We start from the raw sequence: 19,715 nt of genomic DNA on the forward strand, positions 1-19,715 counted from the left end.
TTTTTGCAAACTTCAAATGAAGAAGTTGTACTTAAATTAACTTTAATTGTAGTTACTATTTGGAGTCATTATTTGATTATAGGAAATAGAAAATAACATAGATTTTTGCTGTACTGTAAGTGTAATGTATACGTATAACGACCCAGGTTTTTTTAGTGGCATAAAAAATAGTTGGTTTCTTGTAAACTAATTAATAATGCCAAATCTATTAATTGGGTCAGTTTGTTTATATTACTGTTATATAAGACTGTAAGCTCCTTCAATAAGGAACATTTTAAGTACTTTAGGAGAACCAAAGGTAATAATATTAAAAATATAAGGTACCTGTAAGTTTCAGAGTGATGTTTTTAATAAAATAATAATATACATGTATTTTTAGACTTGCTGAAATTATCAGGTAACCAGATAATATGAATTGCATAATATTTTTGTAAATTAAAATAATATGTAATAAAAATTATAAATTTTGTATTTTCATTCTTATCAATTCTTCCCGATCTAGATTAATCATAATCCTAGGAAAAGAAAATCTAGCTAGCAGCTGGATTCGAACCCGGGATCTCCGCGTCGGAATCCAGTACACTGAGCTATTCCCTTCCCTGATGTATTATTATTATTTTTAGTTTTGCAGGGTGGATTAAATTAAAAGAAAAAGAGAGAATAAGATTAATTAACCAATAAATTTTAGAGAAGTCTACCAACAACCTTTCCTTAGACAATCGTGGATGATGAATGAATGATGCACGGCAATACTACCCAAAGTTTTTTTTGTTTTATCTCGTTGCCTTGAAAGATTTGCCTCTGCTTCCAAAAGAAACCTGGATCTCACAGGCTATGAGAATAGCCTTGAGTTAGTTGCATGAGGTAGAAAAAGTATTGAGAGAAAAATGAGTGCGGAAAATTAAAAGCGCAAGAACTTTAGGAATTGAGGGAAGTTGTTGATGAGGTCCGTCCAGTTCCTTTTTTGGTTAGAGACAGAGTGATATAATTGTAAGTTAAAAATAAATTTAATTAATGTTGTATTAAAAAATATATATTGAAAACATGACAACTTAATCTTTTTTTTCTGAAACAAAAACAAAAATAATATTTTTTTTTTTAAAGATATTTCAAAATTTAAAACATTAGTCCAAATGGTTGAAAAACAGATTTCTGTTTATACAAGAATATTTTTTTTTTTTTTAATTTTTACGTCTTTTCTGTACAAAAAATATAATCAGTATAAATCTGTGTATGTACAGAATTAGTTTGTACATTTAAATAACACACGAATACATTTATTTACAATACATTATAATATAAAAAGTATGTACATAAAAATTATGATACAATTATTTACAAAACTACAAAATATATTTACAATGTGATATTATTTTTAATAATAAGTTATCTACAAATTTTCAATTTTAACTTATTCGAGTATTATGAATAAAAATGTGAGTATATACTCAATGCTTCAAACTACTTTGGTGTATACACAGAGATAGAAAGAGATAATTATAAGTAAAAAATAAACGTAATTGACTTTGAATTAAAAAATATATATTGAAAACATGAGCATACTATAAGTAATATGGCCCAATAAATAATTTAGTGTGAAACACTCGCACGACTTCTTTGACTGCAATTCAAAGGTTCTAAATTTGAAAAAAATGGTCTTTAAAACTTATAATGTTTATTTAACCGTAATTGGCTAAGATAAATAAATAGCCAACTTTCAATCTTCTTTACGACCTTTATTCTTCTTTTATAAATGTTTCGGACTAACCACAGTCTAAGCTCAGTTTAACTAAAATCCTATAATAAGAAACAATTTCTAAAATCTAAAAAAAATTGAAAAAACATTCCAAATACAAATAACATTTTATATTTAACATTCAGACGTGATAGTGATTCGCTTAAGTACCTTCCCCATTAGTTACAAACGTCTTCAGCTCCTGACCAAATTGACGTTTTTTTTATATTCTTCAATAATATGTAAAATTTAAATTTTATTGTAGTAGCCAATTGATGACTAAAAGTAATTAAAAATTTTTTAACTAAAACTCCAATGACTATAAAATTCAATTGGACTTAAGTTTAGATTAGAATCTATGGGGTTGGCCAGGCAGCCTGTGCCATCGTGACCTAGGGGATCTGTTATGGCATCTTTAAGTTGCAGCACTTGCCTGTTTGATTAGGTAAAAAACGTTTAAAAAGGGACTCCTGGGTAAAGCTTGAAGACATTATTTTTCTTCTCCAAAATGCCAAACTCTAAGCATATACCCGCATCACTAAATCTGCATTAGCTTCTTTTACCGAATGGACTCCTCGGCCTTGTTGGAGTAATAACCTACGCCAGTGGTTAATAAAAAACTTTTCGTCTCTTTGTAGCCTGGCGCTTTATCCACCAATTGCTACGACTATTTGTGCGTCCACACTTTTTGGCTGTATTACTGAGCGATTTGGCTATAAATGGTTCAAGTGCCATAAGGATACCGTGGGAAGATTGTAACCCTTTAGAGCCACGCAGGCTGTCTTCTCATGTTTACCAATACTCATCAGAATGTCTAACCACGAATTCAGTTTCACAACTTCATTGCCAGTAGAGCCACCTGAATGCCTAAATAAATTACAACACTGTAAGTGATTAGCATTCTCTTATAATCTCAGCACCACAGTTGTATTGCAACTAGCTCAGTCTGAAAGAACGTGGCCAATTTTCCTAGGATTACCGAGACATCACACCTCGGATAACTGACGTCCATCCCCTAGTTTCGACAATCTCACACAGACATGAGTTAGAATGATTGCTTAATCATTAATGACAGTCAATTATTAATGTCTATTTTATAACATAAAGAGATCATGTTGCCTAAATTATTTTACTAACAATCTCATTTAACGAAGTGATTAAGCTGTAGCCCAAATAAAAGAAATAGTTTTAAAATGAGAAAACAATGAAGTTACTTCTCTAAACGACTCCACCCCTCCAAAAATGGCGAAAGATTCATGCATTATGAAGAGTACTAATTTGGTAGTTGGACGTTAAGCCCCGCCTGAAAAATAGGTGACTACTTTATCTCCCCCCACAAAAATTTGGGGGCGCCACTGATATATTGATATTAACATAAAATTGAAGACAACTAACTTTTCGGCACAATTGCTTACTATTCAATATGAATTCATAATTTCAAAAGAATTGCAGTAAGAGAAAGTCAGTGTGCAATTTGCCACTGTTTGCGACAGACTTTTGCTTTTCACAAACTGTATTCTTGTTCGTAGGGGAGGATTTGTTATAACCTAATCATGTGTTGAGTATATACTCACTGTTGACTGAGTAATTACTCATGGCAATGAATTGTTTCTAATACCAATTAGAACTCACACTTCATACCCTTGTTCACACGAGTGTTCACTCATTTATATTCATATTAACCTCTTATTTATATACATATTGTATTTACAATTAAATATTATTTACTGTTTATTGAGAAATGAACTTATACATTGTTCAAAATAAAAAGTAAACATAAATTTAACTTTAATGAGCTATCAGAATTTTTAATATTCGGTAGAGAGCAGAAAGAGAGAAAAATCATTTATTATTTAATTTCAATGTTTCCTTTTCATTATCAGTAATGAACAACATTCTCTCCAGGTAATTTTATAAATATGATAAATTCTGGAATTGTGAATGGACAACTTTAATAAACTGACATTCTTAATAAATGTCCACTTGGTTATTTGTTATAAGTGAATTTGTAAAAGATCAGAATGGTTTGCTGAGCGAACGTTTTGTCGGTGAGTTCGGTCTTCCTTAGCTTCTTGCAGGCGTGGTTCCTTGTCTTGTGCCTCTTGCTGGAACGCAACATTGGCTAGTTCTGGCTTCACATCCACATTTTCTAAATTCAGTCTGAAACAGAATTATATCGCTGATAATATAAATATAGTTGAACCCATCGCATTGTTTTTTAAACAAGTTAGTAGCCGCGTATATAGTAATAAGAATTAAGACATTATGAACAGAAAATACAGAAAATGTTTAAGACGCACTGATTTACCCAATGCACACAAAAAATATCTATTGCTAGGAATATCATCGATAGACGTTGACGTGGAATTATTTATAGGCTTAATTAGGCTTTCATTTAGATTAGAGGAACATAATATATTTACGGAATTGTAGGCAGGCATTACGAATCAATATAACACAATAGATAATGTGTTTAATGTAATAAAACTAGTAAATTTGATAAATAATAAATAAAAAGAACCTGAAACCTTAAAAATTAATAAATAATAAATAAAAAAAAAGGTATTTATTTTATATTGACTTCAAAGCCGTGTTTAACTATATCCCGAAAACTTGCTGCTATATAATTTTTTTTTTTTTAAATAAGGATTGTCTTTTAAATTCATTAATTGCATAAAAAGTCTCTACGAAGATAACTGGACGGAGGTCTTGGGTACTACGTGAATGCTGAATCTTTTAAAGCCGAATGACCTCAAAGAAGGGAGTATCTTCTTTTCTCACTCTTATTTTTAATTTGGTAGTAAAGTTGGAAATGGATTGTGGAGTAAACATTGAAAAAAAAGTGCCGACGTTTATGCGGGCGATATTGCGTTTATTACGGACAATTGTGAATCCTTACTGTACATAATTAACTCTCTAAGCGAGCACAGAAAAACATGAGAAATTTACAAAAGTTGAAGATTCGGATTTCTACAAAAAAAAAAGGGGGCCGGACTACCCAAAAGCAGTGGGAGTTTAAAGGGAACTAATTTGAAATCATGCAAACCTACAAATAAATACCTTGGGGTACACATAAATTACACTTGTTGAAATTTGATTACCGTCTGCAAACAAATGCTTATCAAAGTAAGTGTGGAATTAAAATTAATTAAAGGGAGAGCATTTAATTTGTAAATAATAATTGAATAATTAGTAGAAAAAAATGCAATTGTTAAGTTAAACTGCTGACGGCACGGCTGGTAGCGGCCGAGAGCAATGTACCGCGTGAGAGAGAGAGAGAGAATAGCGAGCGCGTGGAGTATAGTGTATAGACACCGGCAGAGTTAGTTAGAGTGTGTGAGAGGAAACAAGTGTTATGCGTTTGATGGGATTGTTTTGCTGTGAGTATTGAACATAAATTTTTACGCATTGCTTCCGGCCGAGGCTAACTGTTGCCGTAGTGAGGGAGGAGTACATTTGCTAGAGTGTAGATTAACAAAAGATAACCGATAGTAATAATAATAATAATAATAATAATAATAATAATAATAATAATAATAATAACAGTAATAATAATGGAATGTTTGAGAATAAGGGCCCAACTTTGTTGATTTAATTTGTAATTTGCCTATTTAATCTTACTTTTATGTTATCTTATAGTTTCTTCAGTTTCGTTTATATTTCTATTGTTAATTATGTTTTTGGAAGTATTAGTTTGGTTTTGTATTAATGAGCTCAACTCTTTGTATGCGGTTTTCTAATTGGTGTATTGGGACCAACAATAAAACAGTGTATTCATAGCCTGACGAGTTATTTGTACCCCTGCTGAGCGAGCGAAATTCCCCTTGCCCTGATCGCCCTTAACGGCGCTCAGTCACAATTCTGGTGTCAGAAGTGGGATCTCTATGCCACTAACGGACCCTACCATGGAGGCTCTGAGGAGGGAGGTGGAGGAATTACGCCGAGCCAATCGTGAATTACAGACCCTAGATGAGGAACGTTTACGCATGGAGGGGGAGTTAACCACGTTGAGGACAATGGTAGGCACGGATGGCCCTTCCTTAGCGAGCGAGCGTGAATCGACTGGTCATTCCGGGCGGAGGGAGATGGGCTTACAAGCCTTGATCAAGCCATGGTCGGGGGAAACCGGGGCGCCCCCAGCGAAGGACTTCCTGAACGAGATAGAGATGGTGGCGGAGAGTGGTGCCTGGACGGACCACGATAAGAGGCTGATCTGTAAGCTAAAGACGACAGGCGCAGCTGCTGTGTTTGTGTCGAGCCACCCTATATTTTCCGCTGCGGTGTCCTCCTTTGAGGACTACAAGAGAGCCATCCTGGAAAGATTCCAGGACCACCGTACCCCTGAGCGAAACTTACTCGCGCTCAACTCAGTGTCCCAGCGTCGTGGGGAGGGTGTCCGAGAGTTTGCGGATCGCTGTAGGCAATTGGGGGAGTTTGCTACTTCTCACTCGGGGAGCGGGGAGCAGAAGCAGTGGGAGCGCAATTTCATGGAGCGTGTGGTCCTCGCTGCGTTCATCCAGGGCCTCGCGGGTGAGCCGGGACGCCAGTTACGCTTTCATCCCCCCACAGGCTTGGCAGAAGCTGTGAAGCGAGCGCATCTGGTTGAAGAGGCGGAAAGCGGGCCCGGCATTGCTAGATCCACCCTGGAGAGGGGGATATATGCCATAGCAAGAAACGCGGATAGTAGCTATGGGCGCCGGGGGAGATGTTTCAACTGTGCACAAGAGGGGCATTTTGCGCGGGAGTGCCCCCGCCCCTACCAGTCGCTTCCTAGTGAGTGGAAAAGCTCGGGTACTAGGGATAGGGTGAGAGAACCACGGGCGAGGGGTGTGAAATGTTATACCTGCGGGGAATTGGGGCACATCTGTAGGATGTGCCCGAAGAGAGCTACACCTGGATCCGTGAGACCAGACTATGCTGTTAGGGAATCCAACTATTTGGAGGCTGCCCCAAAATCCCTCCTCCCGCAGTCAGCCCCACCTGCGGGAGGGATGCCACCACGGGGCCAAGATACAGGATTATAAACGTTGCCACTCCCAGCTCCAGATTCATCAGGATCCCGGTGAAGCTCTCAGGAGAGACCAGGACCTTGCTCGTGGATACGGGGGCGGGTGTTTCCATCTTGCGGCAACCAGTACCGGGGGTTCCGTTGTTAGAGAGTGGGGTGGTAGCACGGGGTGTGACGGGTAGCCCCGTTGGAATCAAGGGAGTACAGCGGCTAGACTTGATGTGGCGGGGTCAAACCATCGCCCAGGAGTTTTTAATAGCGGAGATAGATGTTGAGGGAGATGGCATTCTAGGGATCGATGGTATGGCTGCTTTGAAGATGAGGTTGGATATGCGGACGCGTGAATTGGTAGGAGATGAGGGGGAAGAAGCCTCGGATGGACAGGAGAAGGTGTTACTCGTAGGGAAGGGTGAACCTCAACCCAGAGTTGAGAGAAATGAGTTCCCCGAGGACGAGGAAGAGAGAGATGGGTCGGGAGCCGTATACCTGGTCGCGGCAGAAAAGATAAGGATCCCACCCCGTTGTGAAGTGTTGGTACGTGGTAGGGCCTCCGGCTGGCGCTCAGGCGCCACTGTGCTGGTGGAACCCTACCCAGCAGAGACCAATCGGGACTGGTGTGTAGGCAGAGGGATAAGTCAAGTAGTTGATGGCGCCGTGTGGGTGCGGATGGTAAATGTATCGCAAACGGAAGTGATGATAGGGAAATCTGAGAGGCTAGGGTGGGTGACGGAAATAGAAACTCAGGGAAGCAAGTGGGTCGGCGTTTGCCAAGAGAGTGGCGGGGTTCCCAGAGCCCGAGAAGGATTGGGAAAGCTCCTTGGGGACAAGCTAGGCCATTTACGGGGGAAGGAACGAGACCTCTTGGCTACGGTTCTAGCCCAGTTTGAGGATGTTTTTCAGGACCCGGACACATCCTCGCTAGGGTGTACTTCCCAAATCAAACACACCATTAATACGGGAAATGCGACCCCTATTGCGAAGCGCCCTTACCGGGTGCCATACCACCAACGTGAAACTATGAAGGAGCTGGTTGACGACATGCTGACGAAAGGCGTAATTGAACCGTCTGACAGTCCATGGTCGGCACCAGTGGTGTTGGTACGGAAGAAGACCTCCGATGGATCGGTGAAGTACCGGTTTTGTACCGATTTCCGGGCGTTGAACGCTGTAACGAAGGTGCCGGTTTATCCGCTACCAAATATCAATGAGACGCTAGAAAGTCTGGGCAGAAGCCGCTATTTCAGCACCTTGGATCTGGCCTCGGGCTATCACCAGATCGAAATAGCTACGGAGGACCAGGCAAAAACCGGATTTTCCACACCCGAGGGGCATTATCAGTACCGTCGGATGGCTTTCGGCCTGGCGGGGGCTCCTGCTACGTTCCAGTTACTGATGGACCGGCTATTAGCGGACCTTAAAGGAGTAACATGCTTTGTATATCTGGATGATGTGATCATCCATAGCGCGACGATCGAAGAACATGCCGAGAGACTAAGTGGGGTGTTGAGCAAACTGAGAGAAGCGCACCTAGTGGTTAACCTCGCCAAGTGCCAATTCGCTACGGAAAGGGTTTGCTACTTAGGGCACGTTGTGAGTCGGAGGGGAGTTCAAGTGGATCCTGAGAAAGTAACTGCTGTGAAGGACTTTCCCCCTCCTGGCAATGTTAGAGAGCTACGCTCGTTTCTAGGGCTAGTAGGTTACTACCGGAGGTATATCTCAGGGTTTGCGGAAAAAGCCCGACCCCTAACTTATCTGACACGCCTAGACCAGCGGTTCCAGTGGGGAGAGGCAGAGGAACAAGCCTTTCAGGGCCTAAAGGATGAGCTATGCAGCGATTCGGTGTTAGCATATCCAGATTTCTCACTACCCTTCATTTTAGCTACTGACGCTTCAGGAGTTGCCCTCGGGGCGGTACTGTCTCAGCTACAAGACGGGGCGGAACGGCCCATTGCTTATGCAAGTCGCCAACTGAATAAGGCAGAACAAAATTATAGTACGACCGAACGGGAAATGCTAGCGGTCGTCTGGGCCACGAAACACTTTAGGTGTTATTTATACGGCCGGCCCTTCAACCTGATCACGGACCATGCAGCGCTGCGGTGGCTTCTCACAGTGAAAGACCCATCATCGCGTCTAACTCGATGGCAGCTCCGTCTAGCGGAATTTCAGTATGAAGTGTTTCATAAGCCTGGGCGTAAAAACTCCAACGCCGATGCGCTGAGTCGACGGGTGGCCACGATAAACGGGGAAGCGGATTCGGGGAGAGGGACGATCCGGGCGCTGCAATTAGCGGACGCGGACTGTGTGCACTTTAAGAACACCAACACAGCTCAATGCGTCATGGATCTGGACGGACTATTATATAGATTTGCGGGGGGAAACGAGCCGTACCAACTGATGGTACCAGAGCCAATGCGGGAGACCATTTTGCAGGAGTGCCATGACTCCCCTTTCGCGGGACACCCCGGACTAGAGAGGACCCTGGCTCTGTTGAGGCAAGGTTATTATTGGCCGACTATGTCTCAAGACGCTAAGAGGCATATAGAGAAGTGCCGGAGTTGCCTGGAACGGAAGACGCCCCAGCAGTTACGAGTACCACTGCAGGTACCATACGCGGCCGGGCGCCCCTTTGAGCAGGTGTCCATGGACATAGTGGGACCCCTACCACGAACAAGGGAGGGTAACATGTACCTCCTTACGATGATCGACCATTTAACGCGCTACGCCGAAGCAGTACCGCTAAAAAGCCAAACAGCCCAAGAGACGGCCCAAAAATTTGTGAACCACTTGGTAGTCCGACATGGAGCTCCTAGTCGGCTACTAACTGATCAGGGAAGAAATTTCACCTCGGCCTTGGTAAGGGACGCCTGCGATACGCTTGGAATAAAGAAGTTGTTCACGACCGCTTACCATCCCCAGAGTAACGGAAGAGTGGAGAGGTTCCACCGCACGTTGGTAGATGCGTTATCGCATTTTGTGCGCCGCGATGGGGAAGACTGGGACAGATGGGTGCCCTACGTATTGATGGCATATAATAGTACGCCACATTCTGCGACGGGATTCACCCCGAATTATCTCCTTTACGGCCGAGAGCTACCGCGCCCTAGCGCACTCGACCCTAGGCCTCGTCAAGAGGTAGATCAAGAAACGAGTTATGCAGAGGCATTACGTGGGAGGTTAAGGGAAGCACACCGGATAGCCGCTGAGACGACCGAGCGGGCCTTCGAGGCACAAGCGGCTCAGTATAATAAAAAGGCGCGGGTACGGAGCTTGGTGGAAGGGCAATGGGTTTACCTACACAACCCCGCTGGACGCCGAGGAGAAGCGCAGAAGTTCCGCAGGCCGTGGGAGGGGCCTTTCCGCGTACAGCGAAGTATCACAGATGTGACATTTGAGATTGCGATGGGCGACGGAAGCACTCGGATGGTGCATATAAATCGCTTGAAACCGGTGATGGTGGAGGGAATCCCCCAAGAAACCACGGAGGAAGATGTCCCTACCCCCTTAAGCCAGAACCTAGGCGCGGAGGACACGCACGACTTGTTCTACGAAGGGTTGTCACTCGAAGGGGCGCCGGGGATCGTGGGAGAAGTTGCAGGGGACGGCGAAAGGAACGCCGAGTCTGGACAAACTGCAGAATCCATCGAAGAGGAGCAGATTGAAATTAACACCTCAGGAGGTGACGATCTTTATGCAGGGGTCAACTTGAGGCCGCGGGGTTACCAGCGGGCTGATGACAGAACGGAGACGACAGAACTAGCCACTGAGCTGAACGTGGGAGAGCTCTCCCCGTCGGCGTACTCACCCCCAGATGACACGATACGAGACCCTACATACACCCCAGTCGGTACACCTAGGCTACCCTGCACTCACTCGTCCTACGCGTTGCGTTCCCAAAGGAGCCGAGAGGACTGATGAAGTAATCCGGTTTAGGAAACTATTGGGCGGTGGTCGGATGAATTTGGTTGAGCAGCGGAGCTGAGTCCCCGAACGAGGGACGAGTGCTGCTGACCCGGGACCAATGACAAAATTAGCCCAACTAGCCTTGACAACCACGATGAGAGGCACCCGCACAGCCATTAGGGAATTAAGGGTAACCACCTCTAACCTCATGCACCTCCTCTTCCTCACTTCCTTCGGAATCTTGAGATCAATACCTTGGAGGCGAAGGTGGAATTGCGGTCGCTCGAGGGTGCCCTCAGCACCCTAGCCAGGAGAAAGTTAGCAGGCTATTGGCCCCAAGTGAACTGTGTAGGATAGTGTATAAAGACAGTCAGATATTACCCGAGAGACTATGGTTCGTGTCGGGAACCGCTGCCGGCGGATATGTACCATTACTACGACATCGCTGAGATAGACGCTGCCTCCACACATGACGACATTCACATCTTGGTGGACATACCCTCGGTGACCAAAGGAAGATATATTTTGACAACTACCGGGTGGACCAATACCCGTGAAGGATCCGATAACTGGACTATACCTGCTGCTACAACCTAAGGCCGACTTCACACTCGTGGGAGTAGACTGAGAGAGCTTCGTGTTTCTGAAAACGGAGGACCTCATGCACTGTTGGGGAAGGAGTCCTCTAATCTGCCCAGCTCGATTTCCGGTCTTCTCCCTCCATAGACCGTCTCGCCATACACTACTGTTCAAGAAACTATAAGAGAAGGCGAACCCCTCGTGAGCGTGGCGGATGCTGGTAACGAGCTTCAAGCCTACGTAGAGCTGGAGGGAGGAGTCGAACGAGTGGTTATACAGTTTGCTCGAGCCAGTCAAGCTGAATTGCACCGCCGTGGCATGAGGGCACCCACCGACACAGAGAGATCCTGGAGACAACCAACCAGCGAATGCAGGGGCACCATTTGTTCCCTATCGTCCGCCGAGCGTGAAGACGCGAAGCTCCGGAGAGCCCGGTGGAGAGTTGGGAAGTGACAAGCGAGTGGTGGGTCCTCCGCAAGGCGGTAGAACCCACTTTAACGGGGGGGTAAGTGTAAAGGGAGAGCATTTAATTTGTAAATAATAATTGAATAATTAGTAGAAAAAAATGCAATTGTTAAGTTAAACTGCTGACGGCACGGCTGGTAGCGGCCGAGAGCAATGTACCGCGTGAGAGAGAGAGAGAGAATAGCGAGCGCGTGGAGTATAGTGTATAGACACCGGCAGAGTTAGTTAGAGTGTGTGAGAGGAAACAAGTGTTATGCGTTTGATGGGATTGTTTTGCTGTGAGTATTGAACATAAATTTTTACGCATTGCTTCCGGCCGAGGCTAACTGTTGCCGTAGTGAGGGAGGAGTACATTTGCTAGAGTGTAGATTAACAAAAGATAACCGATAGTAATAATAATAATAATAATAATAATAATAATAATAATAATAATAATAACAGTAATAATAATGGAATGTTTGAGAATAAGGGCCCAACTTTGTTGATTTAATTTGTAATTTGCCTATTTAATCTTACTTTTATGTTATCTTATAGTTTCTTCAGTTTCGTTTATATTTCTATTGTTAATTATGTTTTTGGAAGTATTAGTTTGGTTTTGTATTAATGAGCTCAACTCTTTGTATGCGGTTTTCTAATTGGTGTATTGGGACCAACAATAAAACAGTGTATTCATAGCCTGACGAGTTATTTGTACCCCTGCTGAGCGAGCGAAATTCCCCTTGCCCTGATCGCCCTTAACGGCGCTCAGTCACATTACGGACAATTGTGAATCCTTACTGTACATAATTAACTCTCTAAGCGAGCACAGAAAAACATGAGAAATTTACAAAAGTTGAAGATTCGGATTTCTACAAAAAAAAAGGGGGCCGGACTACCCAAAAGCAGTGGGAGTTTAAAGGGAACTAATTTGAAATCATGCAAACCTACAAATAAATACCTTGGGGTACACATAAATTACACTTGTTGAAATTTGATTACCGTCTGCAAACAAATGCTTATCAAAGTAAGTGTGGAATTAAACTATATTGCAAAACATCTCAGTAAATTTCTATGCCTTGCTGACAGCCAAACTTGTAATACTTCACGCAACTTTTAAAACAATAATTTGTTACGCATCCCATGTTTGGGTTTCAAAAAACAATAACAGGTTGAGAAGTAACAGAAGTTTTTTTTGTATACAAAAAATTATTCAGTTTGCCAACTGATAGTCAAAACATTTTTAATTTTGAATTAAGTGTAAATAGTTTGTATTTATTCTGGAAGTGTATCTAAGTACAAAAATAAAATTTAAAAGCTTTCTATCGGACGGTTACCAATATTGTTAGCAAAAGAAATAATGAAAAAAGTGATATTTACTGGTTAGAAATGTGAAGAAATCAAGTATACAATATGGGATCATTATAGAGACTAATGTCTGATTGGGAAGAAACGTCATTCAAATTGATAAACTATATTAAAGAAGAAAAAATAATAAATAAAATAAATAAATAAAACTGAAACTCTAACTGGTTGTCAAATGGCAACATTGATATTTTGGTCTGCGTAATTCTCTACTTTGTTGACGAACATGAGGAATAATCATCGTGAGCATCATTCAGAATTAAAACGATCTACTTTGCATTTCACCATTTATATTTATTGCTTATATTTATTAAAGAACAGCCACAAGGTTTCGCCTTGTTCAGTGAACAGAATACTAATGCTTCTGACTTTAGAATTAAATAAATTGCGATGGTTGTTGTAAGATTAGAGGTGAGTCCCTTTTTTTTTTTTAATTATAATCCTCTTTTTGTTCATGAAATTGAACTGCGTTCGCTCTGTAACTCTCGGATAAGAGATAGTTTTCATTTGATGGCAGAATGCTCGATATTAAAAAAGATTCATCGTGCGTACATTTGTTCTTCAGAATAGTAGGTCTCGGGCGATCCCCCCCAGTGTTGGTTGACCCAGCGGATGTTAGAGGGATATTCAACCTGGAGAAGTAGTTATTGTTTAAAATCGGTAAGAAGTTGGTATAATTACAATTCCCAACACCTATATTTATATATTGAACGTATTTGGTCTCTGTCCAGATTACGTTTAGTTTTTAGAATATACTTTAAATTATAACTGTGATAATCTTATTTTTCAAAAAAAAAGTTTTGAATGAGTTTTCACATGTAACATTTAAAGTTGTACACAAAAGGCCAGATTAGTTTAAATTACTGTTGGCAATTAAATTCCAACTTACAGATGTGATACTGCAGTCTGGTTGTAATTTGAGTTTCCACTTACTTTACTAAAATTTCCATGTTTTAAATTTTATTATGAAGCTGGCCATATCTTTTTTCACCGACAACTCTTTTTTTTCAATTTTAAAGAAGCACTCTTCGCAATGTCCTTAATTTTTTTATTTTTAAGTCAAACTGTAAAGAAAACAATACAACGTTAGCAACAATGAAAATAAGAAGGATCACAGTTGTTTGCCTTTTTAAAAACTAAACTAAAACTGTTGGGCGATATTTCAAAACAAAAATAAAATGAAAGATTAAATAATTAATACGAAGCTTTAAAACGCAAAAAAAAAAATACAAGGCTCTCTCAGAAAGTGTTTAAAGAACAAGTAGACAGTATGAACTTCGATCAATTGCAGTGATTGATCTATCTATTTACGCCTGACAAAGATTTGAATTAATTTCTAATTTAATTTAACACGTGCAAATTTATTGAGGTGGTTCAGCAGATAAAACAGATGTAAAATCGTCAAACCCTTTTTGTGTATTCAATCAGTTGGGGCATAAGAAAAATCTATTTATCCCAATTTACTTATTTTCGATTGTTCATTTTTTGTGTTTCATTTTATTAGTGCAAATAATTATGAACTTTTCTATTTTACTAAATTTGGTTAGTGCATAACTTTGTATTTTCTGTGTGTTAAATATATGATTAATATTTACAGTTTTGCATTTGATTGAACTTGGCATTATGAGAAAATAGTTTTAAAAAAAGAAAAAGTATTGCAACACAAATCTACAAACATTATTCTTATTATAACAGATGTCTAGAAGGTTGGACGCCTGAACAAGAGTATTATATCCCATGCTAGTTAATAAAATAATGCATAAATTAATTTTTGGGGAAGAAGGTGACAAGGCAGAATAGAGAAATGTTGAATAAAAAATGTGTTTAGCTGAGAAATACATACAAAAATCTAACAGATGAAATATACTAAATTTTAAGTCGTGAAGTTTAAGGCAAGTTATTTTTCAAGTTTAGTTAGTTAAGGTCCTGTACATGAAATTTCATAGGGTGTAGCATTAAATGACGGGCGTACTGCAGCAATCAAATTGCCCAAGAAGATTTATAAGTGTATTGAAAGTATTAGTACAAATTCAATCTCAATTAAAATTTAATCTAATAAAACTCGGAGAATTGCACGTAATAGCCAATATATAATTAAATATTTCAATGGGAAAATAGACTATCGCATGGCTGGAACGTGATAAGTAATCTTGTGAACTATTGATTTCTCTACAAGAAATTCAACACAGGGAGGAATAGAACAAAAATGTCGCCCAATGTACATAGAACAGTTAGATCAAGACACTCAACAGATATTCAACGTTTTCAACATAAAAATGAGAACACCGAGGACCACTCACAAGAGAAATTATGGACGTACTTATGTCGATCTGAATTTCCTATTCTATGTTACAAAACTATTTGAAAGTCTAGGTCAAGATTTTTCAGCGATAATCTTTTTAGAATTAAATCATGAAGATGAAGGGAATTATGATACTCTTATTTGTGAAATACCAGCGAGTAACTAAAGCAAAAGCCTTGAGGATGAGGAATCATAGAACTACTCATACTTGCGCTTCTCAGAACAATATTCTCTATGGGTTTCGGAGAACTTCACTACCAATGTTCAACTAATATAGATACTATGAAATACTGAAGGAAGTAGAATAACGCAGAGTAGATAACCTCAGTGAGGTTTAGTATCTGCAATAAATGGTCACACTTCTAGAAATTGCAGAAAATGTGGGGAAAATAAAAGACATTTTGCAAAGAAGAGCCTCGAACTTGGACAAATAATATTAACTTCTCAATATATTACAGTTCATACATGTAAAATACTCGTATGTTCAAATGATAGAATTAAATGAAGTAAGGTGCTCCTAGCTTAATAAGACATTGATGCAAAGTAATGTAGAATACGTGATTCCTTTTTAGATCAGGGTTGCTACTTTTTATACAAGTCAATTGTCTGTAACAATGTATGTTTGAAAACAGGAACCCATCATTACCAAACACACTGTTTTCAATTCTGAAAAGTCTAATTTTGCGCCAGAGTACTCCCAGTTATTTGATAATTTGTTTTTACATTTCGCCACTTTGGCTGAGTCAACCTTGTATTAGCCAAAACAAAATAGAAAAATTAAATATGTATAAAGCGGTATATATACTATGTTGCGACTTCTTCTCGTTCATTCTTCTAGTAATTTAGTAATGGTCTTTTCCGTTTTAGCAACTGTCTGATGTTATAATCTTGTCCACCAATTTGAGGATTTGATTTCCCTCTCTTCTTTGCTGGACCCACCTCTGCAATATTGGAAATGAGGCTTCAATTTTTTTTATTTTTTTTTTTTCTCTTACTTCAAAGGAAGATAAAAATTTTTAATGCACGCTTCTAAAATAATAATTACTTAAACAAAAAAAAAAACTGGTGAGAAACATTTACATAACTTTCTCTTACTGAAATTGTTACCACTCTAATTTAAAAATTTTCTGTGTACACCATATAAATATAGGTGGTGAGGATTGTAATCATATGTTCTGGGCAAATTTATGATTTCGAAGAACTACACTACCCATGCTACCCATGTTCAACTAATAATGATATCTATAGCACTTTCTGTTTTTCGGCTGAAAGTGGGACTAAAACATGAGCTCTTCAACTTGTAATAAATTATTTATTGAAAGTATACACTAAAATGTACCTTGCGAATACTGATTTACCATGGGAACTGGGTTATAGTTTACATTATGTAAGAATATAACTACATATTTTTAATTAATTTTTAGAAGTTAAAAATAATAAAATAGTTTATTTATTAAAGAACTGTCTTATCTATCAGACATGGAAAAATAGCGTTTTATTCTGGTTTTAGGTGTAACATGTGCTGGTGATAAATACCAACAGAAGATTGTTGATAGACAATATCGCTTACAGAAAAGATAACTATTATTAACAGAATAGGTGAGTAATCAACTGAAAAATTATGTGAATAAAATTGGTCTGGAATTGGTCTTAATTGTAATAATTTATCTGCCAACAATTAAATATAAATAATTAACAAACAGTTTAGTTTTTAATTGAAAATAAAATTTATTACAATTGGTAATATTGTGTAAATAAACACTAAGTAGAATAATAAGAGTTTTGGCATGATTTAAACTGAGTATTTGGAAGCTTTATAATGGCTATAAACTGGAGTTTTAGTAAGGATGTCCAAATAAGGGTTGAATTCACTATGATGAATTGGAAGACCAAGGGCACTTAATAATAAAGTTTCCATTAAATAAAAGTAAAAGATATCTAATTAAAGATATAGAAGAACCAGTTAAATATGCTCCACTAAAAAAATAAATAATAAAATTGGTTTAGATTAACTAATTAAGTTAGGCCCTTTAATAACGACAAAGAGAAGTCAATTTTTTTTTTTAATGTATTCGTATTATTTTTCACTATTGTAACATGGTGCTTAGAAAGCCAATTGACATCCATGTAGTGTACCTTACAAATCAATTAATCAATATATTTTAAGAAGCAATTAATTTTGGTTTTTAATTTAAGAAATTAGGCTTCTTTTTTTTTGCCAACGTTTCGGCAGAGTCCTTATATCTTACACTGCATTTAGCATCCCTTAAAATCAATTATTTAAATGTTAACACCTCTTCTATTAAAGTTCTGGGGAATGACTTTTAACTCTATCGAAACTTTGGCAGAAAAAGTAGTTCAATTCCTTTACAACCAATCTTCTTTACACAAAACTTAATCACATTATAATGTGATCTACAAATTTAAATGCTTCTTGTATAAATTGATACGGGATTTTTAAGGTTGCTGTGACTTTTAATAGAAAACATAATAGTTGATCAGTACTTTGTATGAAGTGGGGCATTTGAGGCGAGCCTAAGGTTGCAACTCATATTAATGTTAAATAGCTAGTAGATATGTAATGTACATTAAACTTAATATTATGCAGGTGGTAGTTCTGGAAATTTATGAAGTGGCATTTAATAGACAAGCTTAAGGTTGTGATCGTTAATTGCCATGTCAGTAAAATATACAGATCAATCACTTTCATATACGAGAACTGTAAACTTAAACCAAAAAACTTTTTAAGGTGAATGTCAGTTATAACGTAAAGACCTGTCACCAACTTAATACTGAATATTATATTATTATAACAATAATGCAATGCTTGCTCTTACTAGCAGTAAGAGAAAGTAAAAATATCAATGCATTTTTCAAAGTACATAACTTTATATAAATGGAGCAATTAATTTATGTTCTGAACAATTTCAATGATATTACTATGTCTTTTATTTATACCTTTGATTGAAGATGACTAGTAGCAGATTATAGCTCAAACAATATGAATATAACCAAGAGCAGGTACGAGTATCGACGTGGCAATCAAGCTACACGTCGGCTCACTTGCATTCCCAAGACAGCTCATGAAGCTGATTGGTTTATGAGTTCTAACTAGACGGGCCAAGGAAGGCTCTGAAATGGGCCAGAAATAACTGAAGTCCAGTAATATTGCAAGCATGATGATAATTTCGTAGCTAATTATGAACAAAATCTAGCTTCTTCTATTTTTATTTTTTGTGTGTTATTAATTTCTAAAATGTCATTAGATAAATGCTTCTCCAAGAAATGAACGCACCACCTAGTCTGAGAGATATGAATTTTTACTATTAATTATGTGTTAGTGGCACAAAATGTATTCAGTGATCACTCAGTGAAGCCCTGAACTATGAAATACCACTAAAGAAATTTGATTCATCAATATTGTGGAGTATATGCGAGCTGAATAAATAGAACGGTTTGACTAAGCATCTGACCAGGAAGAAGAATTTATGGCGCCAAAATTAGGGCCAATACAGCATTACATCTTATGTAACTCTTATATACAAAGTGTCGCAAGGTATATGGATAACGACTTTTTCTCGGAAACTAAGATAGCTAGAAAAAAACTAAAAAATACGTGTTCCCTTAGTTTTTTGTTAGGAATCCAAATTCAATTTGTAAATTTTTTTCGGTGCTTCCAGAAGCGAGATACAGGCACCAACTTCATTTTTTCAAATGAGGAGGTGTGGTTTTATTTCAGAAATAGATTCCTCTATTTTTTTTTAAAGAAAAATTTACTTGAACGGTTTTTTCTGTGAGCGATATTTTCCATGTTATGAATGAAAACATGATTCTTATAAGAAATTTCAAAATGATAATATTATAACGGTTTTTTGATTGAATAAGAAGATAAGTACTATTTTATTATAAATTTTACTCCTCATTAATATTACAGATCATGCTCGAAATTGCCTTCACCATTAGAGCTTCATAGACATGCTCTTTCCTGCCAATTGTCCCTTACTGCCAAAGATTCGGCTTTTACCGAGTTACAGGCATCTACGAGTATTAATCTCTGCTCTAGTTCATCTATAGATGCAATTCCGGCTTGATTCTGATACACCTAGATTTAGAAACGCTTTTAGATAAGCAGATATAAGAAAAGAAAGAAAAAGTTATGAATTAATGTATATTTCTGTAACAAGTGAAGCTGATACAACATGATACGCATAAATACATGATTTACCCAATGGAGAAACTCCCAAAGAAGAGCATTCCACTATTATGCACTGGCATTTACTTCATTAGGAAGATCACATGGTCTTCGGTGTTTCAACCGTCTCGGAGGATTTCCTAACAATGGACAAAGTTAGGAAACTAAACGGTTCAGATATGAGGAAACA

General features: G+C 38.6%; 1 protein-coding gene across 12 annotated transcripts in view; it reads right to left on the minus strand.

The window, feature by feature from the left end:
- Positions 1-327: 327 nt before the first annotated feature.
- LOC141461859 (forkhead box protein P1-like) overlaps positions 328-19,715 on the minus strand; it is a 52,150-nt gene continuing 32,762 nt past the window's right edge. For 5 of the 12 annotated variants that reach the window (XM_074143268.1, XM_074143267.1, XM_074143266.1 and 2 more), the window contains one exon: positions 328-3,895. In XM_074143268.1, coding sequence (XP_073999369.1) covers positions 3,730-3,895 — 166 coding nt within the window. In that variant the 3' untranslated portion in view covers positions 328-3,729. Of the gene's footprint in view, positions 3,896-13,920; positions 14,096-16,133; positions 16,275-18,291; positions 18,466-19,715 lie in introns of those variants that run through there. The other 7 variants (XR_012463041.1, XR_012463044.1, XR_012463042.1 and 4 more) reach the window with 7 other exon arrangements.

Source organism: Rhodnius prolixus, unplaced genomic scaffold, assembly GCF_049639745.1.
Source record: "Rhodnius prolixus isolate KJV_2025 unplaced genomic scaffold, Rpr scaffold_12, whole genome shotgun sequence".
Taxonomy (NCBI): Eukaryota; Metazoa; Arthropoda; class Insecta; order Hemiptera; family Reduviidae; genus Rhodnius; species Rhodnius prolixus.